General features: G+C 42.5%; 2 protein-coding genes across 4 annotated transcripts in view; one reads left to right on the forward strand and one right to left on the reverse strand.

Annotated features, from left to right (window-relative positions):
• serinc4 (serine incorporator 4) overlaps positions 1–4,519 on the forward strand; it is a 24,575-nt gene extending 20,056 nt beyond the window's left edge. Inside the window, exons 8-11 of the mRNA XM_040133894.1 lie at positions 2,038–2,164; positions 2,422–2,534; positions 3,794–3,947; positions 4,312–4,519. Of these exons, the coding sequence (XP_039989828.1) occupies positions 2,038–2,164; positions 2,422–2,534; positions 3,794–3,947; positions 4,312–4,519 (602 nt within the window). The remainder of the gene's footprint in view (positions 1–2,037; positions 2,165–2,421; positions 2,535–3,793; positions 3,948–4,311) is intronic.
• A 1,902-nt stretch (positions 4,520–6,421) lies between these two features.
• The window catches only part of adamtsl5 (ADAMTS like 5), a 36,908-nt gene continuing 28,540 nt past the window's right edge, over positions 6,422–14,789 (reverse strand). For all 3 annotated transcript variants that reach the window (XM_040132925.1, XM_040132934.1, XM_040132942.1), the window contains 4 exons: positions 12,496–12,703; positions 9,753–9,872; positions 8,559–8,630; positions 6,422–8,461 (listed from right to left, as the gene is read on the reverse strand). In XM_040132925.1, coding sequence (XP_039988859.1) covers positions 8,127–8,461; positions 8,559–8,630; positions 9,753–9,872; positions 12,496–12,703 — 735 coding nt within the window. In that variant the 3' untranslated portion in view covers positions 6,422–8,126. The remainder of the gene's footprint in view (positions 8,462–8,558; positions 8,631–9,752; positions 9,873–12,495; positions 12,704–14,789) is intronic.

Raw genomic sequence — 14,789 nt, forward strand, 5'->3', positions numbered from 1 at the left:
GACTTGGACAGTGCTGCAGGGGTGGTTTGGAAAGTTTCTATGGACGTTTTGACGCTTTTTTTTTGCTGCTGTCAGAGTCTATCATACATTTTGTGAATTTATCATATTCAATCTATTATAAATGTTGTAAATCTAAGCTGACTGAGGCCACAGAACCGACTTTGGCTGTACGTGATGAAACGCAGCGCTCTCGTTCATCTGAATTTAGCCAGTCCTGCGACGCAGGTGGCTCCGGCAAGAAATTAAACATAACTCAAATGTAAACTGCCGTGCTGTGTTTTGGCGTCTGATAAGGTTTTAAACACATTAATGTGCGACGCCAACTGAACTTCCTGGGTCGTATTTCATTGTGTCACCGGTACCTTGAACAACACACCCCCACCGGCGCAGCCTCCTGTGCTGTTTTAGCACAGAGCTGTTTTTAGTCTCAGTACCCCCTGAGGACCCTGTCCTTTGTGAACAAACTTTTCAGAACCACCTTATAAAAGTTGGGTGTCTAAGGTGACTAAGTGATTTTCCAAACATAGGTTTTGTTAATGAAGGTAAGGTGGGTAGGTTAATGATATTACCCTTATTTTAGCGTATTCAACTAAGCTACTTCTCCTGATTTTCTTTGTGTTCAACATGCTGTTATTCACAGAGGTGTACCATAGGTGTGTATGTGTGTGTGTGTGTGTGTGTGTGTGTGTGTGTGTGTACAGTATGAGTTTTGTAGAGTAGGTATACGTAAGAGTCCCGGGGCAGCACAGGACATTGTAGCGACTTGTTGAGAAAATATGCACTCTGAGGCTAGTATAAAAACACCTTGTCAATGCAGACTGTGAGCCGCACACACACGCACACACACACACACACACACACACACACACACACACACACACACACACACACACACACACACACACACACACACACACACACACACACACACACACACACACACACACACACACACACACACACACACACACACACACACACACACACCCTACTGCTCTGTAATATTTAATTTCCACCTACTTTTGCTGATTTGTGTGTGTGTGGGTGCACGTGGGTGTGTGTGTGGACACTAAACAAAGGGATCCATCCTTGTTACTGTCATCATAGGTCTTAGTTTGCTTAGTCTGTCCCCGGAAGGCTTATTCTGCTCTATGACCCCCGCTATGACAAACACACACACACACACACACACACACACACACACACACACACACACACACACACACACAGAGTAATCCCTTTTTTCTGAGAGGAAGAATTAGTCTGAAGTGCAACTGAAAAGACACAACTCAAAAGAGCAGGATGTGTTCTCTCTCCCTTGATGACTCTTGACCCAAGTGCGTGTTTGTGTGTGTGTGTGTGTGTGTGTGTGTGTGTGTGTGTGTGCGCATAATGTAGTCTGAGTGCTGTAATTAGCCATTGTTTTCACTGAGCTCAGGTTCCTCTCTCCCCCACAACACACAAACACAAAACGTCTCTCAGGAATCCACAGCCAGCCCAAATGAACCTCTGGAGGTTGGGCTGGAGTTCTGTGTGTTTTTAAGGGTGTGTGTGTATGTGTGTGTGTGTTTGGAAGTTCAAGCTTGTGCACATGCATGTGCATTTTTGTGAGTGCTCTGTGTTCACCCCAGAGAGTGTCCAGGGGTTGTCCACGAGTCTATAAGAGAGAGTCCCAGAGGGGAAAGTGCAGCCGAGGCCCCTTTTACATGAAAGAAAGGAATTTCCTGAGAAGTGAAACAAAGGAGAGAGAATGAAAGAGTGAAGAGAGTGACACAACAACTTGAACTGTATGTGGCACCTTTTCTCTGTGGTGCCGGCACAGAAAGTACGAGATCAAATAACACATTTTCCAAAAAACAGTTATTCATTTTGTAACCAAGCATTTGCTTATGTAATTAAGTTGTTTAAATAATTACAGTCCGTCACTGGTGAACCTGGAAGGTGCTGCGCAGAAAGAGCGACACCCCGATAGAAAACCACAGACGACGGTTTCCTTGTGTAACTGAACCTAACGCGCTGTGTTCTTGTCTGCGGCAGTGGTGTACCAGGGCATGAACATGACCGTCTGTTACCCCAGCGTGGGACAGGATGGCATCCAGAACGAAGGCAACGCTGTCGCCATCATTGGAGCTGCCATCATGTACTGCTGCGTCCTCTTTGCATGGTGAGCAGAACGACCTGCATGGATGTAAGCAGATACCCCGGAAGATGTGAGCTTGCATAGAAAAGGGGAAAAAATGACTATACGAGAGTTTAACACCATGAATTACACAAGACGCACATCGAGCATAAACAAACTTTCATCATCTTTTGACCTAAAGGTGGGAGGAGAAATCATTCTTGCTATTCCTGAGGACTGACGTGTCTTTGAAAGGGGGAATTCTGTGGAGAAAAGTGCGTTCAAATCTCATTTCCTTGCAGTAATGAAGCTTCCTACCTGGCAGAGGTGTTTGGTCCATTTTGGATGATCAAGGTTTACCGCTATGAGTTCCAGAAAGCAACCTGCTGCTTCTGCTGCCCCGAGGAGGAGGAAGGTTTGTGCACTTTACATTTTATTATCGTTCTGTTAGCAGCGCTTTGCACCTCTCACGTTCCTGGTTCACGTTTCCTTAATTTTCCTCTGTTGCAGAATTCCCTGTTTTATTTTTGTGTCACCGACCTCTCCTCTCCTTTCAGACCCCCACTCCTGCCCTTGTGTGTCTCCCGCCACTGTGATTGTCTGCCCCGCCCTGATTGGTTTCACCTGTGTCTCACCGTCCTCCCCTTCCCAGTGATTTAGTCTCTGTGTTCTCCTTCTCCTGTGCCAGTTCGTCTTCGTCCCTTAGTGTCGAGCTTTCCAGCGCCTCTTCTAGTGTTAGTATTCCCGGTGGTGTGTTGCAGTTCAGACAAACAGGATCAGGAGAAACCTCAACATCATTTAGCATAAGAAATTTAAAAAAAACAACACATTTTATCACTGACTGTATGAAACCAGTCCCTACTGGCTGTAATCTAATTTATTAAAAGTGTGTAAAGGATACTGCTTCCAGTTGTTAGGCCCAGAAAATTATAATCTGGGGCAAGGTTTGAGCTGTGGGGACAAGGCGTAGCCACCGTGAGTGTCGATCAAGAAAACCTTCCACAAAATGAAACGCGGTTTAAGCCTTTAATATAAAATTCATGGCCTGTAGCCTGTGAAGAGCTGACCACTGGCAGGTCTATGGAGCAATGTTTTTAATGAGTAGAAGCAGACTTTGAGCTAGTAAACGTGCTTGTAATCAGTGCACAATATCGAGCTTTTTTTTTTTTAAATCGGCTTTGCACACGTCTTGTGAGGTAGAAAATGCACTCAACACATTTGTTAGGTCGAGGATATACACTGTGTGTTTTGGTGAGAAACACTGAGTGTTTGCTGACGAGAAAACGTCCCAGCGTACCTTTAATGCCAGCATTTTTTATTTATTTTTTTATTGAGAGAAATTAAAAACGGACATCCCCAAACAGAATGTTAAATAGCAGATGGACAGAACATCTAAATATTGTGTTTTTAAAATCTGAAAGTGAAACAAAATCAAATTCGGTGTGTATTACCCCGATGAAATGGTAGGTTTGTGAGGTGATGGGCTGCTTTTGGCTTTTACTGCTACAGCCCCACTAAACTGTCGTCACTTTCGTTTAGCCAAATCGAACCGTTTCCACTTTAACTGTCGCTGTGCAGCATTCACGGAGCCACTGTTCCTCCAGTTCCATAATAGAGCCTCCATCTTGAGCTGCCATGACAGAAAACCCTCACCGGGAAATGTGTCTTTTTCAGCTGAGGAGGAGTTTGTGATCGACGACGAGAACAAAGGCTGTCAGAAGGTTATTCACAACGAGACCATGAGAGTGGCTTACAGCTACTTCTTCTTCCACTTCGTCTTCTTCTTGGCCTCGCTGTATGTGATGATGACCCTCACTAACTGGTTCAGGTTAGTCAACGACACTTGCTAGTTTTGCGTTCGACACTCGTACCGTTCTCAACTAAACACTGATCTTACCTCCTGCTCATATTTTTGTGATTTCGAAGGGATTGTGTGAAAATTATTTGGGGAGAGGTGGACACAGAAAACGTGGGGGGTGAAGAGTTCTTTATTTTAGCTGAATTCGATTTTTCTTTAAGTCGAGGGGTGGCTCCAAAAATATTAATAACGCTGGAGAGGGCCTTGCTGTTAAAAAAGGTGAAACAGAGTTCAGCTTTCCACCTTATCCCGATCATTTTCAACCAGTGCCGAGGCACTTTCATTTTTTCCTGCCTGAAGTAGCGTGGAGCTAAACTGTGTCGTCCTCATCCAGCTACGAGTCAGCAGTGTTGGAGACCACCTTCACCCACGGCAGCTGGTCTACCTTCTGGGTGAAGATGTCGTCCTGCTGGGCCTGTGTGATCCTCTACCTCTGGCTACTGCTGGGCCCTCTGTGCAGCTGTCAGTCCGAATCCAGGCCTCGCCGCTCGCGGATCAAACGCCGCTTGGCGTCCTCCCGCCACGTCACCGTCAGTGTCTGACACCCTCTGTGAGAGGCCCCGGCGGGAGGGGGGCGGGGGGGGGGGGCGCGCGGACGTAGCAGGACGGGGACGAGAGGTCAGATGACTCCAAGCCTCCTCCTGCGGTGCCCTGCAGGAGGGGATTTTCAGGAGTGGCGGTCACAGGGGTCAGGGGTCAAAGACTCACCGCGCTGTGAGAAGGACCAGTCAGAAGGCTCAGTACCCTGTTGATAAGTGAAGAACCGGGTAAAAGCCCTGACGTCACAGGCTCGACAACATGACATCAAACCACTCAGGAGGACTTGACTGTGGTTTGGAAACACACTTAAAGCACGAATTGCCAAAGTGATTAGAAGGAGTGAACTCTCACGCACTATAATGTGGGAATTACAGTGAGTCAATGTAAAGACGGATAAATGTATTAATTTTTACTGTTTAATTTTAGAATTATTGTACATTTTTGGCTATATTTAGACTTTTAATATTATAACAGAGGAGGAATGTTAGATATTTGCTGTAATATTGCTACGGAGTCACACATCCCAATTATGCTTCTTTTTTTTTTTTTTCTTCCGATAAACAAATGAGTCTGCCCTAAAAAAGAAAACCCTCTGATCTTAGACAGGTAGTCGATGGTGGTGATCAGGAACAAATCTTCCTCAATGTTGGAACAGAGAACCAGGTGCAAAGAAATACAAGAGCTGGTCCCTCCAGACACGTTTCAGTAGCTCACAAGAACTGACTGAATTGCACAGTTTAAGTTGTTCCATCAATAATCAAAGAAATGAACTAAATATTCGGGAAGATCATCAGTGCTAGGAGTCTCTGACCGTGTCTGAAGGTTTTCTTTTTGACCAAAAACTACAACAGACTCTGTCGTCTCTGTGGTTTTAATCTGTGAAATCAGTGTGTGTAGTGTTTGGTTGGAAGAACTTCAGGCTTCTCTCTAGTTTTAAGTTCTGCTGCAAACTAGTCCAAAACTTCAATATGTAATGACAACGAGTGGAAGAGTCACACTGTAATTACAGAGAAGAACTGCACGAACTTTAGTTCACTTAGTCCAAACGGTTACAAACCAGAAACTGTACCGACGGAACCAGTTTAAGTGCATCCTTTCATTCAGTTTTCAACTTTGTCAACCTGTCTACCTGTCAATGAGGCAGCTTCAGGATCGGTTCTTAATTTCAGATCAAGGCTAAAGAGGGAATTGTTAGCGTGTGGAAGTGAAACCTGAAGTGATTAACAGATTCTCAGCATTCAGTATTTCCTCTGCATCATTTCACAAGGTCGATTTTTAAATGCTCAGTGACAGACGGTCTGACAGAGCGACTGAGAGGCAGCTAAACTGAAATGTGTGGTGTTCTTCAAAGTTCAACATACGTGATTTGATTAATGGTTGTTTGTTTAATTGGGGCAAAAAATAGTTTGCATTTGACTTACAATGACAATTATGTTGCTTTACAGTACATCATTCACTTCTAAATTCATTAATAATGTCTAAATAGAGTGAATTGTGATTGTTTACATGATACTTTTTGCATTTGATACTCAATTTGAAACCAGGAGTGCTCAAAAAAAAAAAAAAAAAAGACAAAGAAACTGAATTCCAGAGGGGATAGAAGCTTTCTGTCTCATGCCTTCAGGTGAAGTAATCATGTCTAAAAGACGCTACCGTGAACTGTGTAATTAACCTAAAATAGACCCCCCCCCCCAAAAAAAAAAAAGTCCACGTTGATGTTGGTATGTTGAAACCTGGGAACGGTTTCTAAAACTCTCCCCTCTACTGACGGGAAACTGAGCTGAATGTCTGTGACGACTTCTTTACGGTTAATGAGCGGCTAGCTCTGTTAAAAAAAAAAAATATGTATATATATATACATATACATATATATATATATATATATATATACAGTTATATTATCTGTAGTTTAGAGTGTTTCCTTTGTTGTAGATGTAAAACTTTTTTGTAAAAATACATTTTTTTCTTACAAACTTTGCTGTTCTCATGTCTGGTTTGTTCAACTGTGCGCTGCGCGTTGAATGGCAAAAACCCCTTAAACACGTGTGTAATTAACTTTGCTTCCAAATTAAGTTGCAGTGGTTGTTTTTTTTTTTTTGTGAACTTCTATGATAATTTTACATCACGAAAAAGTGGGGCTTTATCATCTCACACGTAGATGAGGTTTGTGAGAAAATGTGATATTTCAAATGCATAACAAAAGGCACAGTAGTTAACTACTGAACAGACTTCAAGGTCTCTCAAAACAATTACGGTTTAGTATATTTGCAGTTAATCAGTGCCGCACAATAAAATACTGAATATTTCATATAGTCTTTCATGTAAAGTATCACAAAGCAGATCTGATTGAACACACTATAAAAAAAAATGAATATCACAAAGGAGCAACACAAACACTGTGAACGACATTAAACAAGTGACACAAAAGTAATGTGTTATGATTTAAGCTTCTTTTTATACATAAATACATAGTGAAGCAATATGTTGTTAGATATCTTGAGTAAAAGCTGAAGGAGAAATCCACCTTAAAAACCTATCATGCAGTTGAACATCGGTCTGCGATGTTCGGTATTTTGTGACTGCACATTTTGTTTTTTGGCAAATGCAAACATTTTTTTTCTTTTGCAATATTTCAGTTTGTTTTCTTACTCTTCCAAGATGCCTTTAAAAAAAAAACAAAAAAAAAACGCAGTCCAGAAAATGTACTTGAATTGGTCGCATTAAGCTGCAGTTACACGTACTGTTTGAAAGAAAGACTGGTAACAGAGTTAGAATCTGTTAAATGGTTGTATCTGCATTGCATTTTTGTTTTCTGTGGCTGTGGTGGAGAAATAGAGTGCTGAAGTGGGAAGATCAGCTGGTTCTGGAGGTATTTTTCCTGGCTAAAAATTCCCATTTCAAGGTTTTTTTTTTTAAATTAAATGATATCCTCAATGCTCCTCACCACAGAAACACTAGACTCTCGTGCATAATTTAATGATACTGTATGCTATGGACGTCGGTTATGTTATGGCAGATCTAGAAAGACAAACTCACTCTCTGCTGAGCTGCTGGAGATATCTGGAAAGGTCCTAACAAATGATTTAGGGCAATGTATCCCCACAAAGAAGCAGAAGAAGACAAAGACAAAAATTGTGTTTGATGGTATTTAAGTAGCGTTTTAAGTGTTTTGAGGTGAATTTTTCCTTTAAGTTTACGCGCACAAAAATCCAATAGTATAAAAAAATAAAATGACAGGTGTGTAAAATCAGCAATAACAGAAAGGCCATTTCAGTCAATGTTCTTCTCTTTGGTATGTGCTTACAGGCGGCACCATCGTCCGCCTAAAGTGCTCTATATGGTACAGTAAGCTGGTCAGGCTTTTAAATAAACTTGGAGTCTTTTTGGTTTCTTAATGTGGTGAGTTTCCAATGAGGTTGAATCCGACGGTCCAACTGTCATCGCTCTCCAGTGACACCACTCTGGCAACCATCAGGCCGTCGCTTTGACCGCATGGATCACACGCAGCCTGAAGATGTGTTGAAGGGTCCAGAAATGAAACATTGGAAGTGAATAAAGCTTCAGCGTGAGCTTCATTCCCTGACGTTCACGCACACGTCGTCTCAACACTCATCCCCGCAGTTCAGCCGGCTGTTTGGGTCCTCTGTTGCTGCAGAGTCTTTCGAGCGGTCGCAGCAGTTCGTCCTCTCTGGGTCTGTACGGCACCACGTAGCTCTCCTCCTCCAGCAGGATGCGGTTTAGCGTGTGCTCATAGTTGATGTGCCGACGCACCATGAGTATATACTGTTTCCCCTCCTCCAGCTGAGGGCAGTCACACACATTAGGGACCCACAGGAACTCCCTGTGCTCCAGATGGAAGCGGTTGCGGTAGGTGTGGATGATCTGGACATCGTAACGCGTCTCCTCGCCTCTATACAGCTTCCCGAGGACTCTGGCCCGGAAAACTGACAGAGATAGTTCAGTTTCACATGTTACATGTTTACACTTAACGTTCTGTCACAAGCTATTTAAAAACAGCAAAGCTACAAGATTCAGACTCACCAAAGTCCTTCTGACAATACTGTCTCTGGCGTTCCCTTCGACCTTTAACGCGCTGACATTTTCTGCAATGTCCTGAAGAATAAACAGAGCAGAAATAAGCTTACAGGTATAGACATTATATAAAACTAGACCTTATGGGAATACGTCGACATGTTGGGAACTATGCTTGCTTGCCTTTTCATTGTGAATTAAGTGAGAAGGTTCATGTCAACTAGCATGTTTAAAGGTGTCTGAACAACTGCCCACGTCTCCGATTTTGACACAGATTCAAACTAAGCCTGGTGTTGTGCTCATTGGTCGAAACAGCCGAGCCAATAAGAACTTTGTATCTGGGGACGTAATGTTTCTGCAGCAGGGCCAGAAGTCATCTCAACATACAGTCAACAACTCTTAAATATACACATTTCTTCAACTGGCATGACAGACGTAAAAAATGCTCCCAGCAACCGTTAGCCGCTAACCGCCTCTGCGTCGACAGGGAATGAATCGGCATGATCGAAACGTCAGTCAGTGCGAACCCCTTCCAAAAAGAAAACAGCCAGCATGAACATCTTGTTAGAGGAATAATGAAATAAACATTTTTAAGAAAGTGGCAAGGAAGGAACAGGAACTGGAGTTTTGCATTGCCACTGGAGACGGCTAGCCTAGCGCCATCAAAGGAGCCTTCTAACAAATCCAAAAGTGTCTTATTTACACTCTCTACGTATTTATTGAGTAGTTTTCACCTCTAAAAATACAAAATAAGACATTGTGTTTTAATTAGCTTGAAGACCAGTGCTACGGACCCTCAGTCGCTAAAGTATCTAAGAAGTCCGTTCCTTGACCTGATCAAGTTGCCAGTTTTGATCATTTTACAAAGTCTTCGATGTATAGCTAGCTAACAAGAAACAACGTGTAAATGAGATAATTTTGGAGTTGCTGGAAGCTGTGGTTTTAGTTCTTTCAGCGGAGGCAGCGGCTCCATTAGTGGCTCGCTGTTTCCCCCTGCTTCAAGTTTTTGTTTTGCTAGGCAAGGCTAAACACGTGCCGCACACACAAAGATAACACTTATATTGATCTTCTCATCTAACTCCCAGCAAGACTGCAGACAATCATATTTCCCACAATATCTGAGCGTCCCTTTAATGTTTTATTGCGTCGTGGTTAGCTGGGCTTGGCTTGCTGGAGGATGGCGTTGGGAGGCGGTGAACCTACTTCCAGGCGAGGGTTGAGGCAGGAGATTTCTGTGGTTCTCCTCCCGCTCCAGGCGGGGCAGGATGGGCTGACGGGGGCGCTGGTGGCGGTTGTGGTTGTGCGGCTTCACAGGCCTTAAAACTAGTAGACACACATCAAACACCCTTGTTAATAATGGTTCAGTTTTTCCAAACTAATACAATGAATTTGTTAAATTTTAATGAAATGAGTTTAAAGATTAAAGAAAAGGATGTTAGCCATTAATATACAAGTAGTATCAAAAAAAACACTGTAGTTAAAAACATAATTTTGGTGTTCCGTGACAAATTAATGTATTTCAAAGTTACTGTGAGGTAGCAAGCAAGATGTGCACTGACACATCATGTTTTTGGAGCATCCACAATTAGTTTCAGTTCTTTTTCTAATGTGAGAGCAGTGTGTTCACTTTCTTCATGTGAACACACTCAAAATGTGGTTAGAATTATATCTTCACCACTTCTTAAAAATAATGTAATGTAAGGTAACGGGGGATTTCTGGTTTCATTAGATTACAAGAGCAATGAGCTGAGGGACAAAAATGATCAATACTAACCTACAGTGGATGTAAACATGTCTTTTGTATTGTGTTCTGGCCTGAAATGGCCTGAAATGTACCCGTCAGTTCGGCCCTGTGTTTTTTTGCTGTCCATTGTAATTTGGCAAATCACCAGCCAGCTGGAGGATCCGAAAATTACAAGACTCCTGGATTCAAATGAATGATCATGCATTGACATCGGTACCGAGGAGTTACCACCAGACCACCCTCTGTCAGAAATCGACTTGAAAACACGGAAGAAATGCAGGCACACACTCCAGCCCACTGTGTGGCACAATAGGTCAGAGAAAGCAGTAAGTTCTTTGTGTGGATATGTTGGTCTGATAGTAATGACACAGCACGCCTCTTGCAAAAGGCCTGTGGTGTGCAAAAAACGCCCAATTTCGCATGAAAATGGCAGCACAAAACAAATATTTTGTATCACAAACACAAAACTCTGCAAGATTTCTGTCTTTCACACTTTCACACACTTTCTAACCTCGTCCTGCTCAACGTGAAAAATCACACCCTGTTACTTAACAAACAATCAACACTCTGTTTCTGGCAACATTAAAGGTCCTACGTGACAAAAATCCGTCAGGTGGAAACAGTTTCCAGGGAGGCTACTGAGATTTATCACAGCACTGGACAGATTCCAGCAGAGGACACAAGTCCTCGGGCTGCGTGCAGATTTCCATGTGAATGTGAGTATTTAATGAGCTAGGGATAGATTGAGCACATGTGTACTGCAGGCTTATCATGTGAGATAACCCAGGCTGCATTCCTTAGCAGCGGCAACCAGGTCAATCCGCAGATAAACTCTTTTAAATCAAATGTGACCTGAAGATGGATCGTTTTTTAACCCATCATCCACCACACAGCTTTTTTCACATCCTGTGCTTGATTGGACCTCCTCTCAGGACTGCGTGGGCGTGTACAAAACTGTGAATGATTGACATTAACTAATTCCCCTGTTAGTTTGTTGCACCTGTTTGCTTTGTTCAGCTTGCACCACGACCGATTCCTACTAGTACCACTGGAAACACCTGTGAGGGTGCGCAGGGACGTTAGTATGATCCAGGTCGGAGAATCTGAAAAACAACGCCGACGGAATTCGAATACTCCCTCCAATGAATCTAAAACCTCACAGTGCTGCTGCAGGCTTGGGGTCAAAGTCTACTCATGGGTGGTAAATGTGGCCAACCTTCCTATTAGTTGTGATATCATTAAAAGGACCAAAGTAGTTGCTGAGATCCGGGCACACAGCAACTTTGCTACAACAGCTACGAAGTCTGAATGGGACAAGAAACACGAGCGTTAAGACAATCGGATGGGTGTAAACAATATGACAGGGTAACCAGGTCACCTACACTACTTTATTCGGAGGTAAAACTGAAAATGAATGCATCTGAAATGACAGTAATAATTCCTCCTTGCACAGGAAAAGTGCCATATAGTGCATACAACTACGCTGAGTAAAGTGGGTCAAAGTTGAATCAGGAAAGAGAACTTTAAACCGTGATGGATGTTTACAAAGGACATTTTGGGTAATAATTTTACCATTTGTGTTTGTTTTCTATTCAAAATAAGTTTGGCTAAACTGGTTTGTTTACAACCTGGTCTGATCCTGATCCTGACTGCTTGAGTTCCTTGTCCAATCAGACATCTTTTTAGTGATGCTTAATGATTTCTTAGACCTCGGCAGTTTACTTGGTGAGTAAAATATTATTCTTACTGATAAACAAAAATACAAAAATAAGATCCATGTTGTAGGAAACTGGAATTTAACTTTGACCGACCTTTATCTTTTTTTGAAACTGCTAAACGAAGACTTTGTTAGCTTCGGTGGTTTCAGGGAACAAGATGAAACTACTGGTGAGATGATGAGATAAGAATCTAGGAATAGATCCATGAGTTTGAGGGCACAAAACACTGCACAGTAGGATATAATACTACGAGACAGGATTTTGGAACTCTGGATAATTATCACAACAATCATTTTGTCTTTTATGGCGACAATCCCAAAAATAGCAGAAACACGGTGGTCACGTCTACCAGGATCGTGCGCTTGCACCTATTGCCAGACAATGTTGCACTGTGCTGCAGTGAAAGCTGAGCAAAGTCTAACTTTTTTGCCAGACGACTCTGTGTTAACTGATTAACTTAGATTCTGGGGAGAGCGGGTCTTACACCACTGGGGACGGGTGGTGACTGGGGGAGGCCGGGTGGTGGTAGTGGAGGCAGTGGTGGTCGTAGTGGTGGGTTGATCCCAGGGGAGGTAGCTGGCAGTGTGGTGAGCCTGACGCAGCGGACTCCTCCCCCCGTGGAACAGGGCGTACCGGTCCGGTGGCAGCCAGTACTCGTACTCGATGCCCGGGTTTCTGTCTGTTGCCAGCACCTGCACACAAGGACAGCATGGAAACATCTAGAGTGGCCTGGAAAGTTTTTTTTATGTTTTTTTTTTCTCTTTTCATCTTCCTATTTTACCTTAAAGTGTAGCATACAGTGTGAGCCTTGCATCAACATTTATATAGTACTGAAGTAAAAACACATATAGCCACATATTTACTTAATTGATTATACTCCTTATTTGGGCATCAGACCAGCTCCTGGAAACATCTTCAATGGCTTCATGGACACTATTTTCTCTGTATCTGACAGAACAATATCACCACAAGGTCTATTACTGCCGGTCTGGAGCTTTCGATCCTGCTTTATATATATTGTTTCGTATCGGAGGGATATAATGATCAAGGATTTTTGGCCTAGATCCGAGACTTATTATTGGGTATCTGCTGGTATGGAGTCTGATCTGATGCTTGCATTTACCAAAATGTTGACTAAATATGGATCTGGAACAATGACACAACAGATTGAATTTGGTAAACCTTATTTTACCAGGGGCCACTGGATGGGGTTCCGATCCAACCCCATCATCCTAAATTATTGCTATGACACAAATGAAGGTTTAACTGGGAGAACGTTACTCCTGAAATTGAACTGATGTGATCAGCTAAAGAACAGACTGTCCAAAAATCTCTGCCTGACTGAAAGCTTGTCTTGAATGTTGATAAAACCATGCAAATTGGAAATTCAAAGGAGAAACTAACGGATCCCTCAGCCACTTTTACAAGTCAAGGCAAAACTAATGGGCATGTCCCTCTTATTAATACTTGGTTTCTATCCTCGAAGACTCTTTGTCTTTTAAGCTCCATATTCATTCACTTATTTAAAAAAAACTGTAGATGAAACTGGGCTGGCTTCTCTTTCTCAGCTAGAAAGGGTCTAGTCTCAGCTACTTCCCTTCCTTTGCTTCACTACGGGGGGAAGTCCTGTATGTGCATGCAAACTCTCAGTACCTACGCTGCCCGGATACTGTATATCATGGAGCTTTAAGATTCATTGCAAATAGTAAGGCTCTCACACATCATTGTGCTTTGTATACCGGGGTCAGATGTTCCTCTTTAACCTCCCGTAGGCTAAAGCACTGGATTGTATTTATTTATAAATTCTTGATTCTTGGGTTGCAACCACCTTATTTATGTAAGTTCATAGAACAGAATAGCTATGCTCTTCCTGCCCAGAACTCAAATTTATTAATAGTTCCCAAAGTCTGGACCGAATTTGGTAAAACAGCTTTTATCCTAGCCACAACTTGATTCAAAAACATGCAAAACTTGGTTCCTCTTAAATTGCAGCTGCATCATTTTGCTAGTCTTGCCTGTTTTTATGGGTATTTCTAAAAACTGATGTTGGTTTCATTGAGAGCATTTAAAAAAAAAAAAAAAAAAAAAGATTGTACTTTGTTTGTTGTCTTTAAGATGTAATGTTTTATATGACTGGATGAAAAATCTCATTCACACTTGCACACTGCAGTTTTTATTCATTCTGATATTGTGATGTATTCTTGAGACATACAGTATATGTTTGTGTTACTTGTTTTACATTCTTTGTCTCATCATTTTTGCTGCCAGGATATTTTTGAGGATTGGCTTGGGACATCTCCATCTTATAATAGATCTTGTGGTGGGATTTTTTTTTTTTGTCAACTAAGGGCTCCAAGGTCAAGAATGAAGTTTAAATCTCAACTATTTTCTCTGTGCTATATAGCCTTTTTTTTTTTTGCGACTGGTCCTGGTCTCCATTGCCCATAACCTGTCCTAGTACCCTTGTACTCCAAAGGGTTAGGGTAAGCATTACGGGGCTAACTAAACTACGTGAGCGATGAACAACAAGGGATGGCGACTAAATGAACGACACATCGAGTGCTTTTCCCTGTGCTTTACAAAGCCTGAGCACGAGGATGAATTATAGGCAATAAAACGGAGTAACAGTCCCCCAGAAAGAAGTCATGATTAGCAGCTGCGACAGCAGGGCTAGCATTGTTTTGACCGTGTGTGTGTGTGTGTGTGTGTTTCATCACAGCAAAATGTGGTCCTGGAGACACCTACTGTAGCGGGAGCTACCACAGAGGTGGTTTTGAG

This window comes from Xiphias gladius, chromosome 1 (genome assembly GCF_016859285.1).
Source record: "Xiphias gladius isolate SHS-SW01 ecotype Sanya breed wild chromosome 1, ASM1685928v1, whole genome shotgun sequence".
Lineage (NCBI taxonomy): Eukaryota > Metazoa > Chordata > Actinopteri > Istiophoriformes > Xiphiidae > Xiphias > Xiphias gladius.